This window comes from Vicia villosa, linkage group LG1 (assembly GCF_029867415.1).
Source record: "Vicia villosa cultivar HV-30 ecotype Madison, WI linkage group LG1, Vvil1.0, whole genome shotgun sequence".
Taxonomy (NCBI): Eukaryota; Viridiplantae; Streptophyta; class Magnoliopsida; order Fabales; family Fabaceae; genus Vicia; species Vicia villosa.
Window position 1 is genome coordinate 169699617 of NC_081180.1, and position 27992 is coordinate 169727608.

Consider the following 27992-nt stretch of genomic DNA (forward strand, 5'->3'; position numbering starts at 1 on the left):
TTTATAATCTTGTAAACTTCCAACAACAAGATATTAGCTTAGACAGGGACAGATCTAAGTGGGAGTAAATGGAGTCAAGTGACCCCACTTGATTTTTCCTTTTCAAACTAATAATAATAATTATTGATATATTGACCCCACATAAAATATCTTGATGTCCCCACACCACTCCTTTACTTTAAATTCTAGCTTCTAGGAAACATAAATGTGACACTTAATTATACTTTTTGTTTTTTTTTGTTGAATATTTCAAAAGTAAATGGAAATTAAAAAGGCATGAGGAAGTTGTGTAGCTTCTTTTAACTAAATCTCCATAATACAATAACAACATATTTCTTCATTTATATTCTCCTACTTAATTTTTTTTTCTTTTGTCAAAGTGAAGCTAAAAGACAATAATTCAAGTAAGTTTCTTCCTTCATTTTTTATCTTTGGGTATATTATATTATTTTGTTGGGATTTTATATTTTGTCTTGATTTTTATCATATTTTTAATTTTAAGCCGATGCTTGTAATTGTATAAGATTCAAGTAACTAATTAGAGTTATATTTGTATGTGTTAGAAATGGAGAAGTATTTTAAAAGAAAATCAACATTAGAGTCTCAACAAGTTAATGAAGTGGAAAATGCATGAACACAACAATTTGAGCCATCTTTGAAAAAAATATTTTTAGATGTTGATTTAGATAATCTTCCTGTTGATCCTGGAAAGAGGAATCAAATGTCATGTTATCATACAAATGATTGAGATGAAATCCGAAGAGCTTATTAACAAAAAGGGTCTTGTCAACCAAAGGAGCATAAATTTCCACATCGACAAATTGGTACGTTTTAACGTAAGTTCAATCTTGATTGGTTTCTTGAATTTGGCAATTGGTTGGAATATAGTGTATCAAAAGATGATGTGTTTTTTTATATTGTTACCTTATGAGATATGATATAGGAGAACACAAAAGTTGGGATGCTTTTTGTGACTGAAGGATTTTCAAATTGGAAAAATAAAGATAGACTCAACGTCCATGTGGGAGGTCCTAATAATGCTCATAATCAAGCTTGGAGAAAATATAATGCACTAATGAATCAAAAACAACACATTGAAGTTGCTATCAACAAACAATCTGAATTGATTAAGAGGGAATATCAGATTCATTTAACTTCAATAGTTGATTGTAGGCAAAATACCCTTTTTGGTCCCTTAAGTTTACCTCGGGGTCCATTCTGGTCCCTTATCTTTAAAAAGTTCCAAATTAGTCCTTTAATTATTCAAAAAGGTCCATGTTAGTCCTTTTCGTCCATTTTTCACAAACGGCGTCAAATTTTGCTTTAGTGGCATCTGACGTGGCACCTGTTTGTAGGCGTGGCATGTGACTTGGCATACATTGATCTTCTAGGTCACCAAAATTACAAGAAAAATTCTAAAAATTTCACTTGAGACAGGATTCGAACTAGGATCACATGGCTTGTCAAAGTAAATACTTTACCACTACACCTCTTCACCTTTTGTGATTTTGTTTACAAATTAAATATATATTTCACTTGGTCCTTATTATTTTTTCTTTAATCTAAACCAATTGCACGCACTGTTAACCATTGCAGCTAGAGTTTTTCTTCTACCCAACAACTCCAACTTCCCTTGTTGTATCAGATACACTTGAATAATATTTTCCATTCATTTATGTCAATAAAGTGTTTGAGATTTCAATTGGGCATCATATTTTCCAATAATTTACCTTGACCCATTTTTCTTAATCAGTGAAAATTATTCTCTCCCCTAAAACCCTACTCTCTCCATTTACAATGCCTCTTTTCAATTCCTCAACAATTCACCTCCCAATCACTCTCACTTTCACTCCCTCCTTCAGATTTGCCGTTTGATTCGTCGTCCATGGAAACGGCAACTGTGTCTAACGATTTCGAAAACAAAAACTGCAAGCTTCAGCGGCGGGGGCAAGGCAAATTGGTCATGAACAATTAACATAATTTCTCATCATACATACCATCATATACTTAATTTCTTTTGATTATTGAAAATTAATTTTAATTGCTTTGATTTATAGGTAGTTGTTAACACCCAAATTAATTTTGGCTTGGAGTAAAAGTGTATTGAAAAATGGTGATGCACTAAAACTGAAAGAATGTATTGTACAGTTATATAAAATTTGAGACGAGAGGTTGACATTTTTGTTCAAGAATGCAATGTTAAATTGCAGAAGAGCAAAAATTTGGAGATTTTTAGAAATTTCACCTTGTGGGTTGATACTTGATAGTAGTGATGTTACAAAGATTTAAAAAAGAAACTGAAATGTAAATATGTATATTATTTTCCTCTAACCCCTCGGTTTTAAAACAAAACCGAGGGGTTGTAGTTTTTTTTAGAAAATGGTTACATTGTTTATCCATAATATCAAAAATATATTGTATGCAACAAATCTTCGCAGAATATCAAGATTGTTTACCCAAAATATCAAAAATGCAACATGTCCAAGTCCCATACAAGGTGGTAGAGATCTGTCTTGAATTTCTGACATGCCTTCATCAACATTGATTGTTTATGCTATGATTATCAATGCTTTCACTAGCGTATACAATTTGCATGCTTGGAATGCATCCAACTTCTAATCAGGTGTTTGTTCCAGAAATTAGAAAGTGTTTTTTCAGCACTTGCAATCTATCAGTAAAGACTTTTACGAGTAAATCATAATTGTTCAAAACCTTCAACAACAACATCAATACCATTGTTTGAGATAGATTGCAAAAGATGGAAAAAAAATTGTTCAAGGTAGAAGAACATTTTTTCTCATTTTTGCAATCCATCCTAAAACATTATGCATTCGACGATGGGGCGGCTACAAATCAGATAGTATTAGGATAAAATCTGTTTAGCGAGTATTTATATTAAGATATGAATATTTTATCCCTCAGTTTATCAAAGAAACCGAAGGGTTAAATCATTTATTTTATAGTTGTTAACAAATAAAAACATAAAGTGCATCAGTTGGGATTCGAAGCATGTCCTGAATGGTATATGATCGGTCACCATTTCTACCTAGTTTTGTTATGAATTCGGCACAAGATCATCAAGTTTGGTAACACTTTGAGTTGTTTATTAAGAGTTTTCATTGATTTCCCTTTGTTTTGTTAATTAGCTTGCATTATGTTATTTATTTTATAATCATGTCTTTTTAGATGCTTTTGATTTCTGTACTTGGTGGTTGTAGGTTAACTCTAGATCAGATGGAAATTTCACAAGTGTTGGTGTAAAAGAAGTTGATTTATGCAACAAATGAAGCACAGGTGCAAAAGCTGACACGGGCAGCCCGTGTCAGCTGACACGGTCAGCTCTGCTGAAGCAAGAAAGAGGAGGTACCCGAGGCTGACACGGGCAGCCCGTGTCAGCCTGCGCGTCAGATTTTAGAAATTCAGCATTTTGTGATTTTTAAAGAACCAGAGGGCAGTTTTGGTATTTTACCTAGACTAGAAAACCTATGAGGATAAATAAGTGATTTGGAGAAGGGGAAAAGCACTTTTTTTGACGTACGAGAAAAGAGAATACGATAGAAGATTGGAGAAAGCAAGGGTTTGGGAGAGAAGAAGATCTTCGTGAACGGAAGCAATTGAAGATTTAATCTCCTCCAATTTCTTGTAATGTCTTTATTCCATATTTTGTTTTCTTTGAATACTATGAGTAGCTAAACCCCCCAATGCTAGGGGGTGGCCCTGATTTCACTTTGTAATGACTCTGAGTTTGTAATTGCAACAACAATCATGTTTTCATCGTTAATTTATTCTCTTGATGTTTCTAATGCTTTTCCTTTCGAACAAATTGGAATTGATATATGATTATCATTTAGGTTAGACCACCATTGATAATGCTTTCATGAGAATATACTATAATAGATATTACCTAGGACTAGGAATACCTTATAGCAACCGGATATTCTTGATAACTTAATTGCTTGATTTCATTGTAAATTTCTAAGGACTTAGGGTTTAGGATGAAGGATCAAAGGTTTTTTCACTAAGGACTTAGGATCAAACAACCTTAAGAACCGGTAATTGATTATTGAAAATAAGTTGTTGCAATAGAAATTCCAGAGTTGTTACAGAGTAAATCATCCACTATCCCTAGCATGTTACTCATATTTGTTAAAGAGTCAATTTCATTTACTACTTATTCTACTGTTCGCTAAGTGATAATAACAAAACAAAACCCAATTGAAGTTTTTGTTTAATTGAACCATGAATTGAACTCATTATTCCTACGCAGTCCCTGAGATCGATATTCAGGGAATTTTCCCTATTACTACAAGAGGCAAAATAGTACACTTGCTATTTTACCGATCAGTATATCACCTCGGATTTTTATAAAAACCGAGAAAACAAGTTTTTTTTAATATATATGGTGCGCCCTGGAATAAAACCTCGGTTTTTTCTGGATGACGTGAAAGCTTCGTCATGAAAAGCGTTATTTGTAGTAGTGAAACTTGCATCACTTTCAAGTCGAGGTATTTTATCAAGTGATTGATAAACAACTTCAAGAGTTGAATAATAGATTTACTGAGGTGAATAATGAATTGCTTATTTGTGTAGCAAGTTTAACTCCATGAGATTCATTTTGTGCATTTGACAAGGAAAAATTGATTAAGTTGGTTCAATTTTATCCGTCTGAATTTTCTCCAATATAACTCATATTATTTCACATTCCAACAATTGTTTTGTTTCTCTAAACATTACATTTGGTGATTCTTAAAAAAAAACACATACAAATCAAACCAAAAATAAAAAATAGTTCTAGATCTGTTGTATAATAGTTCATGATGATAGAAACTACAAGAAGAAATTTAGAGAACCATTCATTGTTAATTTTCCTGCATAATCTCTAGTAAGTAACCAAGAAAAATTATACATAAAATACCCAATGACTAAATTAATAGTTTCAAACTTAAAATATCCACACACAAAATGAAAATCATTCAAAATCCAGAAACCAAAATTATTCAAACTAACAAACCGAAAAAGAAAAATGAAATCTTTTTTTACTAAATTAAAAAGAGAGTGAAATTGATTACTGAGTAGATTACGTAAGTCAGCGAATTTGTGGTAGTTGGGAGAGCATGAAATTTAGGGAGAGAAGATAAAAAAGGATGCGGATGCCAGTTTCACTAGAGAGTCTGTTAGAGTTTGTTCCAAATAATAAAATGTGAAATATATTATAAATATAAATAAGGGCATAAAATGTGAAATATATAAAAAAATGAAAGTAAGAGCATTAAAAAAATTTGAAAATGTCTAACAAAATGTCATGTCAGATATTAAAAACTGTCACATAAGCACTAATTAATAATTTTGTAGAAAATTTAACGAAATGGGCTATTTAGGCTAACAACACTGTTTTTAGGGGACTACATAGTAATATTTTTTAATTAAGGGATTAAAGCAAAATAATAAGTTAAGTTAAGAGATCAAAAGATGAATTAAAAAAAAAAAGATACTGGGACAAAAATCAAATGAGTCTCTCTTACACAAAAAAAGATAAGGGACAAAAAATAAAAAACACGTCAACTAACATGAACCAAACGACTATTTAAGATTATAATTTTTATTATATTTACCATAGATATTATGAGATTTTTCTTTAATTTTTGTATATAAATTTAAAAAATAGGCCGTTTTGAAGCGTGTAATCTAAAGCCCGTATAAGGTCAGGTTTGAATAGTAATTTTTAAACCCATATTAAGATAGAACTTTTTTACCTAGAAAGTTTGAAAGTTTGAAGCCTGTTAGGGCCAGTCCATTGGCTGGATAGCCCGTTTTCATAACTCTACAAACTTAATCCACCCACCAAACCTCAATCCTCCCACATAAAATAAACAGATTATAGTAATTACAATTACAACACCTATCCAAACTATGAATTCCAATGACTTGCAGCCCCACCGACACAAAACCATAACCGAACTCGATTAAAGATGCATCCAAAAGGAAAAACCCGTGACTCCAAGTAATTGGCCCTGCTGAAAAATTGCAGAAACAGACAAAATCTAAGGCAATAAAATTACCGTAGGTGACATCGACTCATTATAAAAGACTATTGCGCGCACTCTGAACTAGCTTTTAAAATTATCAGCTTCTATTTTGCGGTTCCGAATCACCACTCAGCAGCTCTGCACTGCCAATAACAACATTGCTGAAGCACTCTCTTAACAACCATTTGTACTAAGGCATGCCCATGGACTCCAACACCGTTGTCTAGTAGATCGGATACTTGTTTTAAATATAAAAAATGCATAGTTTGAACTTTGAAAAGAATAATTAAAAATGCATAAAATTATTTTAAAAAACACTTAAATAGAAGAAAAAAAATAGGAGTCGTATGTAAATAAAAGAAATACCTAAATATGAAAATTAAGATAAAAGGGGTAGTCAGATTTGAACAGCGAGGGTAAATTCATGGAATCTAGGCCATTGATTATTTAATAAAATATTGCTATACACTGGAGCATCTCCAGCGAAGTTTTCACGGGAGAGAATTAAAGTCGTAAATTCAATTTGACAAGAGTGACTATCAAGCGGCGCCATACAGAGAACTGTATCATATCATTATCAATGGCGGTTCCTGGGAGGCGCAATGGTTTCAACGAAGACGACGATGAAGAATCCAACGGTATTTTCGAAGAACAATCTCTCGCCGTTGAAGAAACCGATACTCCTCCTCATCTTCGTGACCTCTCCCATGCCGCTCAAACCGGCGACCTCAACGCCCTTCGCATCGCTCTCGGTAACTCATCTCTCTTTCATTCTCCTTTTCCCTTTCTTTCTCTCTTTTTCCATAGCATAATTCCTTAGTATCTGTTTTACTTCAATATTTACCTCTATGTTAAACCCTACTTCTTATATCAATCCAAAACCCTAATTTTTTTTCTGTTATGCTGATAGATATTCCAATTGCCATATTGTCTATAATTTTAAGAAAAGGTAAAAAATGATGAGTAACCATAGCTTTAGCTCTGAATTTTTTAGACTTGTTTTAAAAAACCGTGGTGGTGACTTTTGCGACTTCGGTCCCTTAAGACCTTCGCGATTTCGGTCTGATAGAGGCTTTCACGATTTCGGTTGCGTAAAGGCTTTTGCGATTTCGGTCAGGTGTCGCAACACTGAGTGCGGTTGTCGTAGTGTGAATTAGCCATAGTTTATTCTTTGTCGGCAACTGCTGATACTGTTTTGTGGCTGCTGTTTTCGCTGTTGCGGATCATTTTGTAGAACATTATATTGTTGTAGAGGATATATCTATAAATTGGACTAGGTTTGAGATAATTTGCAGAGTAAATTATGATTATTTCATTGCTTTTTAAATATTGAATTTATAGTGCAACTGGTTGAGCCATGAATAGTCTGGTCTAATGTTTGGTTATCTTGAGTATTTTGATCCTGGTTTCTCCTCTTTTAAAAATTGAACCATCGAACCATGACCAAAATTTCTTGGTGATTTGATGTCTGATTTGGTTTTTAAAACAATGAATTATCTACTTTGGCGTTTATGTTTTTATATGTGAATTAAAAGACACCCTAACTAGAATAATGGGTAACTAATGGATGTCATTTTGTTGATTCTTATGATGGTTATCGACGAGTTGGCATAATTGCAGATAATTTGAGTGGGAGTATTGATGAACCTCTAGAGGATGGGGATAGTGCTCTTCATTTGACTTGTTTGTACGGCCATTTTGCATGTGCCCAGGTTTGTTATCTTGCTCATTCAATTTTTTTTAACTCTTTTATTATCTTGAAACATGTGAGTTATTGATCTTGTTTATTGAACTGCAGCTTCTACTAGAAAGAGGAGCTGATTTGGAGGCTAAGGATGAAGATGGGGCAATTCCTTTACACGATGCATGTGCAGGAGGTGAAATTAACTTGAAATCATGTTTTAAATGTTAAAATCTCTTTGTATTTTTGGTTAAGATTTGTGTTGTTATTTTACTTTGAATGGTCATATCAGGATTTTTGGAGATAGTCCAACTTCTACTTAACAGAGCTAATAACACTGCGCATATAAAAAGGATGTTAGAATCGGTCGATGCTGAGGGTGATACTGTGAGTATATTTTTACCCTTCTTAAAATTTGAGTTCTTATTCATTGAGGCTAAGTCAATCCTACAAACATTACAACCTACTATAAATACAACAATACAGACTACTTAAAATTAGTCTCATTTGTGTGTTTCTTTTGGATGATAGGGTGGGGAGTCCAATGTGTAAAGATACCGGCTCAATCCCAATTCCTAATCCTATTTCATCTTTGTTTACCCATATCTTGTGACCATTTTTGCAGCCTCTTCATCATGCTGCAAGAGGTGAGCATGCCGATGTAATTAGGTTGTTGCTGTCTAATGGTGCATCAGCCACAAAGGAAAACTTATATGGAAAGGTATATTTGCTTTTAAAGGAATTTAACGACACTGACAATTCCTTGCTCTTAACATTTTCTAACATAATCATTGGCAGACCCCTGCAGAGTTACCTGACTACGGCACAAATGCTAGGACGCTGCTTGAAGCTGCTGCTACTGCCATGGCAACCTAATAATAGCATTAACATGGTGATTAGTAGAAATATTTAGTTTTATTTTGTTATAGCTCAATCTGTATTACTTTATATTCATTTCTCCTCGTTCAGATTTATCAAGGAGGAAATTTTGTGAATTATAACTTTGAAGAATTAAAAACGAGGATTCAGGGGTCAAGTTAGGACCACCCGGATTATTTTTATTAGTTTTACTCCTTTGAAAATTTATTTACATCTCAGATTGCAATTGACTTTAAAGGGGTATTTACTAGTTACACACATAAAACTTCTAGTTTTACCAGAATTAAACCAATTTCTTGATCACAAATTTGCTGGTGGTTTTTTAATTCTCCCTTTTAGTCTTCATATAGTTGAAGGTGGTTTTTTAAATCCACAAATTTGTTGTGAATCAAAAGTTTGGGAATGGAAAAACGTTCAAGAGTTGTTCAACGCATAGTAATCAATAGCGGCGCTATCCCCCTATAGCGAAGTGGAGGCAGGCCACCATGGAAGAGTCTTAGCGGTGCAGAACACTATGGCATCCGCTATAGGGTGAATAGCGGGTAGTAGGGGCAGAGCGTTTCTTGGCTTGGAGCTGATTTTGTCCCGCCATTTTTTTTCATCAGAAAAATTGAAATTAACCCTAACATTCCTTCATCGGTGTTTCTTCACTTCAACTGATTTTTAAAAAAAAATCGAAACTTCAATTGTTTTAAAGAAAAATCATATGTTTCTCCCTTGCCTCTATCACTTCATATGTTTATAGTTATTATTCATGTAATTTATTCGGAAAAAAAATTAAATCATCCCATTATACACTATCATGCTATTCATATTTTAAAGTCTGGAGAGTGCAAAGTCCTAGTTGAACGAAATCTATACAAAAACAGATCCAAAAGACACAACCAGAATTACTGTAAAATACTGATCTTGCCTTTTTAAGTATTCAACTTGATAGATCGTGTGAATATATCCCTATACACATGAAGAGCCTAAACAAGACCCCACAGTTTCTGATACAAGGCTCCACAATACTTAATATACAGTGCCACTGATTGTTGTGTTGATTAGAATAAAATGTAAGCTAAAAACATTGACTGAAATTAAAGAAATTTACACAAGCAAATTGTCATCATTGTCACCAGTTCCCGTTTGTTATGGTACAATTAATTGAGCAACCAAAAGACATTGGTGCCAATAAGAAACTATGGAAGAAGATTACATATAAGTAGATCAGTTCAAGATGTGATAGTCAAGTCTCAGTGTCCACTTTGCAACATTTTAGAAGCAACAACCACTATCTTGGGATGTTTGTGGTTCCTGTCTTTGCTTTAAAATATTCCTTTTCACTAATGTTGATCCTTCTTCCAAAAGACTTGGAACTTCCATTATCTGGAAAAAAATGGTAACATGTTTGTCATCATGATTGGAACACAGCAAATAATCTACAAAGAATTTTAACTATAATTTCAATACCTTTTGTGTAAGTTCCTCGAAGCACTTGTCTACATTTTCCCGAGTTTTAGCACTGCATTCGTAAAACAAACATCCGAACTCTTTTGCAAGTGCTAAACCCTCTTCTGTGCTCACAGCCCTTTCAGATTCCTAAAATTAGATAAAATAAAACATTAAGGAAGTCATTGAACAGAATACATTAAGATGTGAACTGGAAAATCAGAGAAGAATGTTTTGAAAGTTGATGATTCAGTTACTTGGGTCATATATATCTGAAATATGCACAATACCAAAACACAAAACTTACCCTATCAACTTTGTTTCCAACTAGCATCTTCACACAATCCTGATTAGTTGAGTAGAGTTCCACTTCTTTGGACCAAACCTCTGATAAGTTTGTAAATGTTTCTCTTCTTGTTACATCATAAGCTAAATGAAAATTAAATTAATCTGATAAGTGTAAGCCTTGAATCTATAACACACAAGAATAACTGCAAAAAAATAAGTATATCCAATAATTTACACCATGCAAGCAGTTTATCTCAATTAAAACCAGAACACGAAATAGCCTTAACATCTAAGGATTATAAAACAAGTGCTCTCTTAAATTTCTAAAGGTTGCTGTTTAATTAAGGCAAAACTGATACAAACCCTATTTCTTTAGCTGTTTAACCGTGACAAATAATTTATGAGAACCTTTTTAGACACGGTTTAAAAGTCTCAAATTTTTGGCGCTATGCGCTAGCCCGACCTGCACGCTCTCAAAAACGGCTTGGATTGCAATAGAAAAAATGATCACAAATCGTTTCAACATACCGAGAATGATTCCTTGTGCTCCTCTATAGTAAGAACTAGTTAACGTTCTGAATCTTTCCTGTCCAGCTGCAATAGAAGTAATTTAGGTCAATTTGCAAATGATTCAACCGAAAACCACTGTAAGGATAAGTTCATCAGATTTGTGGCAAGAAAGAAGTATTTTCATGAACAAGAAGAACAAGGTTTGAGTATAGAGATTACCAGTGTCCCAAATAGTAAGTTTCAATCTCTTGTCACCTACTGTGAGAAGCTTGATCTTAAAATCAACACCTACATAACATTGAACAACATAAATAGATCAATTCAGAACACAAATCTGATAAAAAGAAAAAAAAGAAAAAGCAACATGACTAATAGAACAGTTAGTTTTTTTGCAACCAGAGATGAAATACCAATTGTGGGGGCAATATCTTCAACAGCGCCAGAGATGAAGCTAACAATTAAGCTACTTTTCCCCACAGCAGAATCACCAATCAACAAGATCTTGAAAGAGAGATCATAGCTACTACTTTGACCAGAAGAAGAACTCATATTATCCCTACTCTTTGAATGGTTTATTGAAGACAATGAAATGCTTCACCAAAGAATGTTTCTATTTGTATGTATCTATGTATGTATATATGAAGAAAAAGAGAAAAAAAGATAACAAAAGAAAGAAAGAGGAGAAGCATCTTTCATGTATTGGCCTTTTTGGGAGAGATTGAGTGATATAGAAGCTAAAGAAAACGGTTATCTTTGCCTGATGAGTTCATAAACACAACACATCAACGTATATATTCTTTTCTTTTCTTTCCTTTTCAGTATGATAATTATTCTGTTTCAGGAATTTTTTAATATAATAATTATTCTGAGATTATTCTGTTTCAGGAATTAGTTATAGATATACCATTTTTTAATTTACTTTTAATTTTTTTTGTTTATGAAAAATTATATATTAAAATTGATTTCTATGATATATAAATTATTTAATTTTAGTATTCTTATCTATTACTCCATGATTCTATTTATAAATAAGAAATTATTTTTAAATTTATTAAATAAATAATATATTAGTTTATATATTATTCAAATATATTAGTTATTCAACATATTTAAAAAATAAACTTTTTTTAATAGGATAAGATGAAGTAATATTAAAATCTAAAATGCTAGTAAATATTATCATTATTAATTTTACCTAAGTTACTTTGTATTTGTGTCTTGTAGAGATAATGATATATATTTAATGACGGTTTTATGACTTACTCTAGTATCAACTATGAATGCACGCGTGAGTTGAAGGAACGATAACGATTTTGTAACTCTTCGAGTGATTTTTTTCCATACACAATGATTACTTTTATAAATGTAACAAGCACTTGATTAGGTACTAAACACCATATCCTTTTGAATTGTCTATAATATATGCTAGGTAGGGATTTTGTGTGTTTGGTGTGCACGTTTAACGCTCCGTTTCCTAAGATATATTTTCGAGTTTATAGTTTATGTCTTATGTCTTATAAGCTCATATGATAATTTAGACTCGTTTGGTAACGGTCTTTTTATCACGAGTTTATAGTTTATTTTATTAACTTATAGCTTATTTTTCAGACGCTATTTCAAATAGCGTTTTAGCTTATGTCTTATAGCTTATTATTTTTTCTTCCATTTTTATCCTTATTATTTTAATTAAAATCCATTTTTAACCCTTATAATTTATTTTAATTTAAAATAAAATAATTATATATTAAATATCTTTTATGTTATTTTACATTTATAAGTTAATTGAACCGCTAATTTTACCAAACATTTCAATTAGCTTATAAACTATCAGTCTCAACGATCCGCTATAAGCTATAAGTCATCCGTCATCAGCCATCAGTCATAAGCTATGAGCTATCAGCTAGCTTATCAATCAACCGTTATTTTTACCAAAGAGACCCTAAGACTATATGGATCGGGATTTCCTGAAGCAACAAATCCATGCTTCTATCAAACTTACTGTGTAGCATTAATTATTGATAGTCTTTATAAATTTATTCTTCAAAACTTTGAATCAGTTTATGTTACATCAATAAGATTCATTGTTGATTATATAAAATAATGTAAAATAAATAGATATATATTAATAAATAAATAAAATAACTAATGTGATTTTTTTACCATCATGCCATATATTTAGAATTTATATATTATAATATCACATTATGAAATAAAGTTGCCAGAATGTGACACATGCATGAAACGCTCGGCTATTCATTGGCCGAGTGACTTTTTAAGTCGGTTTTTTTAAATTTTTTAATTTAACCGACTTAATAAGTTATGTTACTATTAGAAATTTTAAAAATTATGAGAAACTCTACACTTGTTAAGTCGGATATTCTGTGAACCGACTTAATAAGTCGCTCGGCAAATGGATGGACGAGCACTCCCTGCATGTGTGGCATATATATATATATATATATATATATATATATATATATATATATATATATATATATATATATATATATATATATATATATATTATGTCTTGTGTTATGTGATTAACTTATGTTTAAATAAATTAATGTAATTTATTCACAGTCAATGTGTGTTTTCTAGAGATTTCTTGTGAGAACATCTACAATTGCATTTAGAAAGGTTTTTCCTTACAACATTAGACTCGGTGGCTTCTACTGTCCACATGAAGATGAAATACCACAACAATTTTAACGAACCAGCCGTTATTTCGATTGACTTACATGGAGTCCGCCTAACACATGAAACGATACTAAGGAATTCTCGACCAACCACCCCCACTCCCAAAAAGAAAATGAAGAAGATTTGTACATTCGCCGTCAACATTCGAAAAACACTGTTCTCATTCGAAAAACACACTCTAGCTAGAACCTGATATATTTTGTGTTCAAAGCACTGGCCAGACTAGAAACACCTGTTAGCTGAAGATTTCGTTGAACAAATATATGTGCTTCGAAGGAGTGCATAATCGAAGGCAAGGTGGTTACTGATGACCATCTCTGAGAAGTATAAAATGGCTACTGATGGCCATGTTTCGATAGCAGGAAATGTCTAAGTTTTTTATGAAGGTGATGGCTACTGAAAGCTATTGGAAGGATATATCCTCGAAGACTTAGACAAAATTTATAAATTTACTTAAGTATTATTATTTAGCGTGTTTGTTAGTAAGTGTTTATTAGCATACTGCCACGCGTCGAAGATGGACTCAGGCGGGAAGATTTGAAATTCGAAGATAGTCACGTAACTGCTTATTCACAGATGTCATCGCTGGAAGTTCTTATGAGAAACGTGGCAGCAGATTAGCGTAGGGCCGTTATGGTCGAAACTAGTATAAATAGGAGTTTTCATGATAGAATTCCGTGTGTTCATTTTGTACAAATCACTCACATATTTACTCAAGTATCAAGCGTTAACGAGAACGAGTTCGCTGAGAAAATGTACGTATGACACCACCATTTTAATACATGAGTATTATCTTTTATTGCTTTTCGTCTTCGAATATCTTTAAATTCTTGCATTCTATTTACTTCTTATCATTTACATTACTGTATCTTTAACTTTCATGTTATTTACTTTCATGTTATTTACTTTCATGTTATTTATCTTCATGTTACTTACGTTCAAGATCTTTAACAGTTTTATGTTTTAAGATTCTTTTTAACAGAATTGCATGTTATGTTGTATGCGTTGTCTACATTTTAAAGTCATAATCGCATATAATCAAGTCATCACTAAAAAAGTGTATGTTTTTAATCGAATAACATTTGTCGAAGACAACGAATCATGAACATGGTTCTAAAGAATATTGATAACAATCTAATCGACTATGTGTCCTAGGATCAATCTAGTCGATCCTGCGAGTAACCAAATCATATTTATTATAGTTTGGAGGACTAGCGGTTGTTTACCGGAAATCACCGTAAACAAATTGGCACGCCCAGTGGGACTGTGTCGAACAGATTGTTTTAATCAATTGCTTTGTTTTGTCTAGACAATATCAAGACCTTGTATGAACCTTAGGAACGGTAAATTAACAAACAGTGCACAACCGGTTCCCAAACGAAGGTACAACAAGAAAATGGCTGTTACAGCCAGTGCAGGGGGTAATCAAGATCCCTCACAAGGCACAGGATCAGGAGCGGCAAATTCGAATTCCACTCAAGGAACAAGGGATACAACGGGTCCAAATGAATCGAGACCTGCAGATAATTCCCAGTCGGTGCCTGAGAATAATACAGGACTTTCAGGGACTTTGCCAGTTTCAGTGTCAACAGCTGCACCTTCGACCACGAGTGCAGATGAAGTATTACCGTTTCCCTCAACAAATGCTGCGAATAACTTGTCTAGTCAAGGCACGAATTCAACTTTCGAATGGAGGCCAAATTCTTCATTCGGGATGCCATTTCCTTTTGGATCAGGCGTACGAGGGGCCGGACCTACTTATGCCCCAACTAATAATGCGACATTTTCACCGAATGTGGGATCTGCAAGTCGAAGTACATACAACGGTGGTTTTTCTACCCAGATGCCTCTTTATACCACAAACAGCCAAGCAGCATTTCGACAAGAAATGGATGCAAGCAACCATGATATGCTAGGGGCCTTAGCCAAAGAATTGACTTCAATCTTTACCCCATTGTTGACAAACATTACTTGCACAAATAGGGAAAATGTAGAAACTTTCCGAAAGATGTCATCTCAAATGAATCGGATGTCGGAGTTCATGGGTGTGACACAACCAAAAAGGAAAGATAAACAGCCCGCATACCAAGAGGAAATGCCCGTTTTAGAACGCATACAAGATGAGGGCCCATCCTCGAGACCACCCATCCGAGATATAAGCTCCTTGCGGAGGACGAATTGGACGGAAGAAACTCCAGTAATTAATTTAGAGACTTCAAGTCAAAGAACCGTCCCCGTTCGACAAGAAACGGAGGAAGAACAACCCAGAGTAAGAATTGTAGGTAGAAATGAACATCCAGATGGGGTTGTTCAAAGAGTCAGAAGGGAAAATCTGGCCACGGAGAATAACCTGACTGCTATGATAGAAAGGGTGATGGCCAATAATGGCCTAAGTACTGGACTCAGACGTCCAAATTATACATCCCCTATATCAGACTATATTATGCAGACAGAATTACCTAGGGGCACTAAGGTACCCAAATTTACAAAATTTTCAGGCGAAACTAACGAATCGACAGTGGAACACATTGCTAGGTATCTAACAGAAGCAGGGGACTTGGCAGGAAACGAGGACTTAAGGATCAAGTATTTCCCTAGTTCGCTGACAAAGAATGCCTTTATCTGGTTTACTACTTTGCCACCCAATTCGATAGATGCGTGGGCATACCTAGAAAGATTGTTCCATGAGCAATTTTACATGGGTCAAACTAAGATAAGTTTGAAGGAATTGGCCAGTGTTAAGAGGAAATTCACGGAGACTATTGATGATTATTTGAATAGGTTCCGTCTGTTGAAATCTAGGTGTTTTACGACAGTTCCTGAGCACGAACTTGTCGAAATGGCAGCAGGTGGTCTAGACTACTCAATAAGAAAGAAATTAGATACCCAATACCTTAGGGACATGGCCCAGTTAGCGGATAGAGTTCGACAGGTCGAACGCTTGAAAGCAGAAAAGGCTAGGGCTAACAAAAGTCATAAGAAGGAAAGGATAGCGTACGTCGAAGTCGAAGACGCTGATGATGAGTCTTGCGATGACTCATATAGCCTGGAGGAAGTCGAAATAGACTTAGCAGAATTAAAAGAGGCACCACCTTATGCCTGCAAACTATTAAATCCTGCAAATGGAAAGAACCCTGTAGAAAATGATAAGAATGATAGGTTTCCTAAGAAAACTTATACATTTGATATTACTAAGTGTGATGAAATATTTGATCTATTAGTAAAAGATGGCCAAATGATACTACCTCCTAATTCCAAAATTCCTCCGTTGGAACAACGGAAGAAAAGAGGTTTCTGTAAATATCATGGGTTTTTAGGCCATAAAACTTCACAATGTTTTCTTTTCAGGGATCTAATTCAAAATGCTATCAATGATGGAAGGTTGAAATTTGCTGACAAGACCAAGAGTCACATGAGGGTCGATACCAATCCCCTAAACATTGCTGATGCTAGCCTCTGTGAGGTAGAAGATATCAACATGGTGGAGGTATCGGAGATCGAAGTGGCGGAAACTAAGGCAATGCTCAACGGAAAGCAGGCTACTGAAAGCCTGAATGATGAAATAATCTTCAATACTGAGATTGAAGAAGCTTCCCAAATAGAGATGACTGAAGCACCAAAAGAAGAGAGCAATGAGGCCACTGAAGACCTCAGGATGAAACTCCAGAAAATCCAAATCTCTGAAGTTGCTCCAGCGGTGGTCAACATGGTTAGCGCCAGACACCCAACATCTGAGTTTGGCGAACTAGAGACACGGCTGACAAGGCAGAATGGGGGTATTAAAGTTCCTCTAAGAGCTGAAAGCCTCAAAGACTACCTATGGAATTGCCATGAGAGAAATGGCGGAAAACAATGGATGTGCCCAAGGTGTTCGATCATGCTGAATCGAAGAATCGAAACCAATTTCGAAAGGGCTCGACGTGAAAGATGGGAACACCCAGGGAGAGAACCAAATCCTTTACTACAAGTGTACCCAAGGATGGATGAAAGCTTATTAGGATTTTTGATCAGATGCCACAAGGGGAACTCTGAAGTTGCACTCTGCCCCAGATGTGGGGCAGCCTATGATGAGATGCTAGCACGATCATTTGAACGTGTGCACTGCTCCATGAATCAAGAAACTCAGGGGCTACGTCCTGACCTGTATGGTTTCGATGTATGGACCCCAACGAAGAGACCAGATAGTCCACACCCTAGAGTTCGAAGGGTAACGTTCAAAATCCCTGCAGATCCACCTAGGGATAGATGGGTACAAGCTGATGCAAGAACCAACAAATGGCGTAGTTGGGACCAAGGAGGAAGAACCGCAATGGCATATAGGAGACAATTTCAAAGGCCAAATCGAGAGACATGTCGGTTGGAGAACTATAAGGGAAAAAACCCTATGTCTCGGTCCCAATGGAGGAGGCGCCAGAGGATGAAAAAGGCCCAGAAGGAATATAGACCAAGAGAAACTGGAGAAACTAGCAGCAACCAAGTCCCATACCAGGGAGCAAAGTCAAACAAACCTCCGGTGGAACGTGCATTGTTCGAAGCTGAAAAGCTCTTGGATGAAGAAGATAAGATGCGGTCAAATTCCTGGAACGAAGAGGACAGAATGACAAATGATTTTGATTCTGATGGAGTCTCGTCTATAAATTTAAATTGCAATGTTGTGTCCGTACTCCCTCACGAGTTTAACCAAGAAACTGAGGTAGAAGACTGTGAGGAGGCTGATATCGAAGAAATGGCAAAACACAGACCTGTGTGTTACTATGTGCTAAATAATGGTGCAGTCGAAGAGCAGAATGCTTTCTTCGAGAAGCCTGATGAGGGTATGAGAAATCATTTGAAACCACTCTACATTAGGGCTAAGATTGAGAATGTTGGCATCAATAAAGTCCTAGTCGATGGGGGAGCAGCAGTAAATTTGATGCCCCAGTATATGATAAAGAGAATTGGCATGTTCGATACGGACATAAGACCACATAACATGGTCCTGTCTAACTATGAAGGTAAGATAGGACAAACACTGGGAGTTGTTCAAGTCAATTTGACAGTAGGCTCAGTTACCAGACCCACTATGTTCATGGTTATACCAGCAAAAGCAAACTATAACCTGTTGCTCGGAAGGGAATGGATTCATGGGGTAGCAGCTGTACCCTCCACAATGCATCAAAGGGTGACAATCTGGAGAGAAGATGGCATAGTAGAGAACATCGAAGGTGATCAGAGTTACTATATGGCTGAAGTTAACCAGGTAAATAAATCCAACTTCGATAGGAATCTGGCAAATATAGGACCTTGTCATACTGCGGAAGAGATGTACACCCCAAATAAGAATGCATTGTATTATCTTACTTTGCACCCAAACGGATTCCAATGGGATAGAGAGATCATGGATGGTCCAACGGATACAGCACCTTTAGAAGATCATGCAGCAATACGGCCAACAGGCTGGGACGATGACATTAATCATGTCTGAGTCTTCATTCTTCGAAAGGATTTCGGCCTATGTGGCCGAGAACAAACAAAAGGCGGCTCTCGAGGCCGAATTATCAGATGTAAAGGTAGATACCATCCAAATCAAAGAAGAGATAGCAGAATTGGAGGTGCATATAGATTTCAAACACTCCAAAGATACGATCCTAGACGAAGAGATTATGGACGAAGGATCAAACCAAAGATTAGATGCAATATACGACGAAGAACCTTTAGGGTTCGAAAAAGACCCAATGGCTTCTAATATAAAGATGTTAGCCCAAGATCCACTCGAAGAAGTAAACCTCGGAGACAGGGATCAAAAGAGGATAACATATATCAGCGCGAAATTAGAGCCAGAATTAAAAGCAACGGTCATCAAAATGCTGAAAGAAAATAGAGATTGCTTTGCTTGGGATTATGATGAGATGCCTGGTCTAGGAAGGGATCTAGTCGAATTGAAGCTTCCGATAAAAGAAGGGAAGAAACCTGTGAAGCAAACTCCTAGAAGATTCGCGCCAGAGATCCATTCGAAGATTAAAGCAGAGGTCGAAAGGCTTTTACGTTGCAAGTTTATCCAAACTACAAGGTATGTCGAATGGATTGCCAATATAGTGCCTGTAATTAAAAAGAATGGCTCTTTACGAGTATGCATAGACTTTCGTGATCTTAATGCAGCCACTCCTAAAGACGAATATCCCATGCCTGTAGCAGAAATGCTGGTAGACTCAGCCGCAGGTTTTGAGTATCTAAGTATGTTGGATGGATACTCAGGATATAATCAGATCTTTATTGCAGAAGATGATGTATCCAAGACAGCGTTTCGTTGCCCAGGGGCAATAGGCACTTACGAATGGGTTGTAATGCCTTTTGGTTTAAAAAATGCTGGGGCAACTTACCAAAGAGCAATGAACTCTATATTCCATGACTTCATAGAAACATTCATGCAAGTATATATAGACGACATTGTGGTGAAATCTACTTCGGGAATGAGTCATCTCGATCATTTAAACCAATCATTCGAAAGAATGAGGAAACACGGATTGAAGATGAACCCCCTTAAATGTGCTTTCTTTGTACAAGCAGGAGATTTCTTGGGTTTCGTAGTCCATAAAAAGGGAATAGAGATCAACCAGAACAAGACAAAAGCCATCATGGAAACCAAATCTCCATCCATGAAGAAAGAGTTACAATCATTATTGGGAAAGATAAATTTTTTAAGAAGATTTATCTCTAATTTGAGTGGACGCACGCAAGCCTTCTCGCCTTTACTACGGCTTAAGCAAGGAAAGTTCGAATGGCGTGCTGAACATCAAGAAGCTTTCGATCAGATAAAGCAATACTTGACTTGTCCACCAATCTTATCTCCCCCAAATGGGAAGAAACACATGCGCCTGTACATTTCAGCATCAGACAAAACAATAGGCAGCATGCTGGCACAAGAAGATGAAAATGGCATCGAAAGAGCCATTTACTACTTAAGTAGAGTACTCAATGATGCAGAGACTAGATATACTGCTATAGAAAAACTCTGCCTTTGTTTGTATTTCTCTTGTATTAAACTTAAGTATTATATAAAGCCAGTTGATGTTTACGTTTCGTCTCATTGTGATGTTATTAAGCATATGTTATCCAAGCCAATATTACATAGTCGAATTGGCAAGTGGGCTTTAGCCCTAACGGAATATTCGCTAATATTCCAACCTCTCAAGGCAATGAAAGGCCAAATTGTGTCAGACTTCATTGTCGATCACGCAGTGGTCGAGAATCATCAGCATTACGTGGACCTAAAACCTTGGAAGTTGTACTTCGATGGGTCGACACATAGAGAAGGTTCTGGAGTTGGAGTGTTGATAATTTCTCCTGATGGAATTCCAACAAAGCTCAAGTACAAACTCGAAGGACCATTATGCTCCAACAATGAAGCTGAGTACGAAGCGTTAATCGCCGGACTTGAGGCTTTGTTAGAATTGGGGGCAACCAGAGTCGAAATTAAAGGAGACTCCGAATTGGTCATCAAACAATTAACAAAAGAATACAAGTGCATCAAAGAGAATCTAATCATGTACTTTGTCATTGCAAATAGGCTACTCAAGAAATTCGAATACGTAGAATTGAAACATGTATCAAGGGTGAATAACCAAGAAGCAAACGACTTGGCACAGTTGGCTTCAGGATACAAAGTATCGAAAGAAAAATTGGAAGAATTGATCGAAGTAAGAGGAAGAGCAATGTCTACTAAACTTTCTCCGAGCGATCTAGAGAATTCACAATTGGGTTATGCCAACAAAGAAGAGTTCGAAGTCCTAAATATTGACTCTTTGGCAGACACGGATTGGAGGAGCCCAATAATCAACTATTTGAAGAATCCTTCGACGGAGACAGATAGAAAAATCAAATATAGAGCCTTGTCATATTTTCTAATGGGGAACGAATTGTTCAAGAAAACTCCTGAAGGGGTATTGCTGAAATGCTTGGGCGAAGCAGAAGCATACTTGGCTCTATCCAACGTACACAGTGGGGCATGTGGTGCACATCAAGCAGGACATAAGATGAAATGGCTTTTGTTTCGTTATGGGATGTATTGGCCTTCAATGTTGAAAGATTGCATAGAATTTGCCAAGGGGTGCCAAGAATGCCAAGAACACGCAGGTATACAACATGCTCCAGCAAATGAACTCAGTACAATAGTGAAACCTTGGCCTTTCAGAGGATGGGCTTTAGATTTAATTGGAGAAATTCACCCTAAATCATCCAGAGGTCAAAGGTACATTTTGGTAGGAATAGATTATTTCACAAAATGGGTCGAAGCAATACCATTGGCAAATGTGGACCAAGAAGCGGTGATTGAGTTTATTCAAAAATATATTATATATAGGTTCGGAATCCCAGAAAGCATAACAACTGATCAGGGATCAGTCTTCACTGGACGAAAAATGCAGGACTTTGCCAAGGAAATAGGATTCAAGTTGCTAACATCCACACCTTATTATGCTCAAGCAAATGGACAAGTCGAAGCAGCAAATAAAATTATAATTGGTCTTATTAAGAAGCATGTGGGGAAGAAACCCAAGAATTGGCATAAGACTTTAGATCAAGCACTTTGGGCTTGTCGAACCTCTCCAAAAGAAGCTACAAATACAACTCCTTTCCAGTTGACGTTTGGACATGATGCGGTACTACCAATCGAAATATTTTTGCAGTCAGTAAGAATACAAAGACAAGCAGACATTTCTCCCAACGTTTACTGGGAGTTAATGATGAATGAGTTGGTAGATCTAGACGAAGACAGGCTTCGAGCATTGGAAATGATTAAAAGACAGAAAGAAAGAGTATCCAGAGCATACAATAAAAAGGTGAAAGGTAAAACTTTTGTTAATAATGATTTAGTCTGGAAAGTTATTTTACCTATAGACCGAAAAAATCAGGCGTTTGGTAAATGGTCCCCACATTGGGAAGGACCTTTTCGAATCTTAAACACATTTTCGAACAATGCTTATGAAATTGAAGAATTAGCAGAAGATCGTAGGATCTTAAGAGTAAATGGGAAGTATTTGAAGAAATATAAGCCAAGCATGTTCGAAGTTAAGATTGCAAAAACGTAGACACTTGAGGTGTCACGAAAAGCCAAAATGGTTAGCCATGTGTCAAAACACATGAGCCATGTTGATCAAAATGGCTTTACATGCAGAATAACAGACTTAAAAAAGGAAAAGTCTAAAGAAATTTCAAAATATTTGTCATTCATAACTTGGGTTTTGCATGCATTACAAAAGATCCAAACAGGATCTGAAAGTACAACAAAAAGGAAAGAAAGCATAAAAACCCTAAGACAAAGGAAAAAGGAAAGTTGTTAGTTAATCCTTTGGTTTAAACCCTCCAAGGACAACACGGGTGAAGGTTCGGCTTCGAACATGTCGATGGCTCCGCCCTCACGCATGCGTCTCACTACACCCTTTCTTTGAAAGATGAAAGAAAGAAGTCTTCCGTAAGGGAGGCAAGTCACGTTCCTCTGCCGTTCAGTACCAATAGAGACAGCTTTCACAAGACCTTTGAATATCATCAAAGGAATGTTGATCTTCTTCCCTCGAAGACCACAGAAGATGAACTCCAAATCTTCAACCAAGATGCTGTTTTCGTTGACCCTCCGAGGCTGGAAGTTGCCTACGAGCATCTGATGCCAGATCCTAACAACTCTGGCGCTGAAAGGATCATTTTCCATGACGGACCTCAGCATGAGATGCGTGGTCATGTTAAAGACATCATCATCAAAGCGTTCCCCAGAGTTACTACACTTGATTAAGTGAGCAATGGTGGCAGGAGTAATACTGAAACGTGCATGCCGAATCTCAGAATCTATGGTGGTTCTACCTTCAGGATCTATGCGTACAGTAGCATTCATCCAAAATTCAGCCAACATGTTTGGATAAACAGCACCTTCCAAGACTTCCTCAAAGTAGAAGTCCAACTCCTGATTGGCAAACAAAGTTTCAAAAGTGACAAAGTGGCGAAGGAGTTCATCCTCAGAAAGTCTGAACTCGCTCCGGATAAGGGTTTTGATTTCATTGAGTGAGAGGATTTCGGCCATTATGAAAAAGAGAAGAAGGTTTTGGAGGAAGAAAAATGGTTTCTCTTTTCTGAGTTTAGGAAAGAAGAGAATGAGTGAATGAAGAAAATAAGGGTGATATTGGACCTTTATATAGAAGGGGGATACTAAAGGTTGGTTTAGTTTCTTAATAATTGATTAGACTGCAGTTGGTTTTTTCAAAGAGAGGAGTTATTACATCCGCCGTTTCCCGCCCTTGGAAGTTGAACAGCAATCATGAAACTGATTCACGCACGTCTTGAAATGACGTTTTGAAAAAGTAACGTTACTGGTTAGTCATGATTAGGGCTAAAGAAGTAGAAACGTCAAGTCCAAAGGCTAAGAGGTCGCGAAGAGTATTCGGAGTTTACATGTTGCATTAATGAAGAATACTGTGGAGGATCTGAAAATATATTTTGACAAGAGATTGAAAAGATTTGCTAAGAAATAGTGCTGATAAATATTATATTAAGGGAGAAGTTAAGCATATAAATAAGTGCTTTTACAAAACATATGAGGTTTCGATTACAAATGAGAACGCAACAGATAATAAGGTTCGAAGCAGCTAGTTGAAACCCTCAGGGAGGTTATTCTTGATCTTTGAATATTGTGACTCCCAAGAAGTCATACGGAGTTCGATCACCGATCGTTGCTTCTTCAACCTTTCGATCTCAGGAATTAATTTTTGAGCAGCCTCGAAATGTGTGATCCCTGATTGTACTATTTCGACCAACTCCTTTTGATTGGATTGTTGGATGGTTGCCTGGCTGCGTTCAGCTTCCTCGATTTTCTCCTCAAGTGCCTTTATCTCTTGTTTCCAGATCTTGATATTTTTTGCATGATCATCAAAGGCCTTCTGGTCTTCTGATTGCTTAAGTTTGAGGACCTCGCCTCGTTGGGTTGCATCTACTGCAGAATTCCATGAAGAATCACGGGAGGCTATTGCTTCAGATAACTCTCTTTCGATATTTCGTTTTCGAAGGATATCAGCTTGAAGTTGCTCAACCAAGGAGCCTAACAGAACAAGTACATCTGAGACTGTTGTGGAGACTTGAAGTAAATCTACTTTTCTCAAAAGTTGATGTAAACCATGACTCTTAAGAGGATCCCGAATGAGGAGATCCACAAGATTGACATCGAAGAACCGCTCTTTGATTTGTCGAAGCACGCTAGAAGTGTCTTCTTGTTTGCCAGACTCCACAGTCGCAACTGGAATAGCGTCAGGACTTGGAGACGAAGAAGCATCCACATTCATGATAATCTTCAAGAAACTAAGAGGATCAGCATGCTTTAATTGTTCTAGCTCCGAAGGCGTAGGGGCAGGCATTGAAGTGGTCCCAGGATCAGCTTTTGTGTCAAGAGTCGAAGCTTCTTGAAAATTTTGCTTTTCTAGTTTGGAAGTTTCCTCCGTAGCATCTGATTCAGACACGGTGTCGTCACTGTGATGAGGATGCAGATTCACATTGTCACTACCTGAGAGGGCGTGATCTTCGCCTTCCAAACTTTTGTCTTGATGGGTAGCTGGAGACTCATCAGTAGAATGACTTTCTTCAACGGGTTCATCAGGCAGCATAGTGTTGATGGGCTGAGCATCTTCGACCACGGGTGAAAGAGCGGGAGCTTTGTCTCGAGAAGTATCTGTGTCAGATAAAGCAGAGTTAGTCATAAGAATAAACCTGTAACAAGTTTATCAACAAAGCTAAAGATTATTATTACCATAGAGTTTGGGAACATCAACGGTAAGACCAGGATCTTTGAAACCTGAAGTAGCAGTACCAGCATCATCCTGCAATAACAAGGTAGAAAAGTTAATCCCATTATCTAGATAAAGTCACAAGTTAGTATGCGAAAAACCTGGAAGACCTTGGTTTGAATATTATCTGGACTTGAATTGTGACTTTCGACAACAAGTATGTTGCTAGTTGTTTTCAAAGGAGAATCTTCAGAGGACGCTTTATCAGTAGGAGAAGCAGTTTTGGAGGGACTCGCTCCCTTTCCTTTTTTCGAAGGAGTAGCAGATTTTTGTCTTTTCCTAAGTCCTTGTCTAGTGTTAGGAGGAGATTTATCCCCATCATCTGAAGCAGCGGGCGAAGAAACTTTCCGTTTCGGACCAGTTGGGGGCTTCGAACTCTGAAAAGACAGATGATAAGCAAAGGGACTATTGATTACAGATTATATAAGATTAAGAACGCAAAAGGTGCGTACCGTAGGCTTTTTATCAGGATTGAGAGAGCCACTTTCACTGGGTTTGTCGCTTTGGGATGTCCCAGGATTCTTTTGGGCAGGAGTCTCTTTGATCTTCCTCCTGTGAGCAACAGCTGTAGTCGAAACTAAAATTAGTATACCAGTCAAAAAGGAAAAGTCAGTCGAAAAGATTGTCTGAATCCAAACCTTCAGGTATTGGAGTCAAGACACGAACGTGTTTGAGATCTATATGGAGATGTCCTTTGAAAGTATCCAAGGTATGCTTAGTCGGAACCACCCGTTCAGCGCGTTTTTTACTACTATTTTGAAGATCTTTTAAAACGTTGCCACACACAAACCAATCTGGAAAAGGAGGGCTCAAAGCCACACCAAAATCCGCGCTTGGCAGCGGAGGAAATTTTGGAGGATTAAGTTTGAAAGCCACTTCATAACGTAGTTCTGGTCGAACATACGAGGGCAATTTCAACTTATTCAGTTTGGCGGAAAACTTTTCGCGCAAAGTAATTGCAGCCTCACGGACGGTCCGACTAAGATCATCAGGCCTATAGATAGTTTCAAAAATTTTTTGGAAAGCTTGTATTTCTTTAATATGAGTTGTAGTACCTTTACGAAAATGCTCCTGCACATCAGCAAAAGCTGCAGTTAGTTCCTGCGTCAAACTATCAGCATCAAGGATTTGAGAAGTATAATAATCCGTCCACCATTGATGGAAGTCTGGTGTACAGTAAAAGGAAGGTTCGAAAGGAATAGGGGAAAGGTTGGTGACGCCAGCATATCTGTTAACTTTCTTTTCACATTCTTCTTCTGACAAGTATAAGGTGTGGAAGCATATATGACTCCTTTTCTCATATAAGCATTTTGGTTTTATTTGGACCAATCCAAACTGTCGTGAAACCAAATTTGGTTGATAGCACACAAGAGTGCATTGCCCTTTCGATGGTCGAAGGCGATAGAGGAACAATCTTGGAGTCAGAAAAGATTCCCAAATTTCCATAAGCTCAGTTTGTTGGTCCTGAGATGTTGGTGGGAATTTCTGAGTAAACCATTCAGGACCCTTGGTTCTATGTACAAACGGAGCCATAGACGGATCAAATTGACGACGTTGGGCAAACATCATCATGTACGCTAAGAAGCATTCTTGAAGTTTCCTAGGCTCTTCTTGTGGAGTCAGGTAAGCCAACCTAGTTCCTTCAATGGTTCGATTCCTGATTTTGTCATCTTCCTCCTTGATTTTCCCTCGAAACGGAAGATGAGCTTCGAACGTAGCATTTAGCCACAGTTGCAAAAGCCAGAAAGGTCCAGCATAAAGTAAGGTACCAGATTGGAAATTCTTGGTAAGGTTTGCAGCTTCGCTGAGGTTTTCATAAAGAAATCCCAGAAGTAGTTGGCCAAGATTGAGCTTTTTTCCATTATGCAATTGGTTAGCCATGCAAAGATATCTCTTTGCAACTTGTATGGATCTTGAGCAGAAAGCACACCGCGAAAGCCATAGCGCCAAGAAAGCAATATGTTCGTTATCAGAGACTTCTTCGTTCGCGGTAACATGATGTCGTTGGATAAAAGCAGTATAAGTAACTGTCGAATTATTAAAGCCAATCGTGTCATCATCCATCTCAGTGGGATCGAAGTCTTCCCCAGTTGGTCGAAGTCCTGTAATCGCAGCTACATCAAAGAGAGTAGGGGTGACCATTCCACATGGGAGGTGGAAAGTGTTGTGGGAAGCATCCCAGAAATGGACCGCTGCTACTAACATGGGTTGGTTATATGTTAAGCCTGTTTTTGATAGTTGGATCAAATCGTAGATTCCTAACGATTTCCAGTCAGATTCTTTCTTTTTCTCTACTTTTTCTAACCAGGCAAAGTATAAGTCAGGATCTTTGGCTAAAGGGAGTGACCTAAACACTTTTACAAAGTTGGTCATATAATTTAACCTAATTTTTGGCAAAGCCAAAGGGGCTACGGTTGAAGTTTCTTCAACATTAGCAGATTCTCCTGAAGGAGAGCAACCCTCTTCATTTGTGTTAGCTTTGCTCACTAATGGCCTAGTCTTATAATAAGCAGGGAAGAACTTACTTAGGGTTTGATTATCTTCACCCGGCAATGGACCCATAAAAGCAAAAGTTTTTCCAGAAAGTTCAAAGGGTATGATTACCTGGGAAGCGTAAATAGCACGAACTTCTTCAACGTTAGGGTTTGGAATATGTTCGTTTTCACCAGACCGTGT

The 27992-nt window shown here is 36.7% G+C and overlaps 3 protein-coding genes across 4 annotated transcripts; 1 reads left to right on the forward strand and 2 right to left on the reverse strand.

The window, feature by feature from the left end:
* Nucleotides 1-6470: 6470 nt before the first annotated feature.
* On the forward strand, nt 6471-8797 carry LOC131644637 (uncharacterized). The gene is made up of 6 exons (XM_058915189.1): nt 6471-6778; nt 7647-7738; nt 7825-7903; nt 8000-8094; nt 8333-8428; nt 8506-8797. Exons 1-6 carry the CDS (start codon nt 6607-6609, stop codon nt 8581-8583), a joined length of 612 nt encoding a protein of 203 aa, XP_058771172.1. The 5' UTR covers nt 6471-6606; the 3' UTR covers nt 8584-8797.
* Nucleotides 8798-9606: 809 nt separating this feature from the next.
* On the reverse strand, nt 9607-11567 carry LOC131644636 (ras-related protein RABC2a-like). The gene is made up of 6 exons (XM_058915188.1): nt 11229-11567; nt 11038-11106; nt 10837-10902; nt 10328-10449; nt 10042-10170; nt 9607-9957 (listed from the first exon to the last, which is right to left on the reverse strand). The coding sequence occupies exons 1-6, from the start codon at nt 11365-11367 to the stop codon at nt 9847-9849; spliced, it is 636 nt and encodes a 211-aa protein (XP_058771171.1). The 5' UTR covers nt 11368-11567; the 3' UTR covers nt 9607-9846.
* A 12297-nt stretch (nt 11568-23864) lies between these two features.
* On the reverse strand, nt 23865-26229 carry LOC131620208 (uncharacterized). Of its 2 annotated transcripts, XM_058891222.1 has the most exons (3): nt 25769-26229; nt 25280-25693; nt 23865-25201 (listed from the first exon to the last, which is right to left on the reverse strand). In XM_058891222.1, exon 3 carries the CDS (start codon nt 25134-25136, stop codon nt 24129-24131), a length of 1008 nt encoding a protein of 335 aa, XP_058747205.1. In that variant the 5' UTR covers nt 25137-25201; nt 25280-25693; nt 25769-26229; the 3' UTR covers nt 23865-24128. The 2 variants fall into 2 exon arrangements, with proteins under 2 accessions (XP_058747205.1, XP_058747198.1); XM_058891215.1 differs by having other exon boundaries at nt 23865-25693.
* Nucleotides 26230-27992: the final 1763 nt, after the last annotated feature.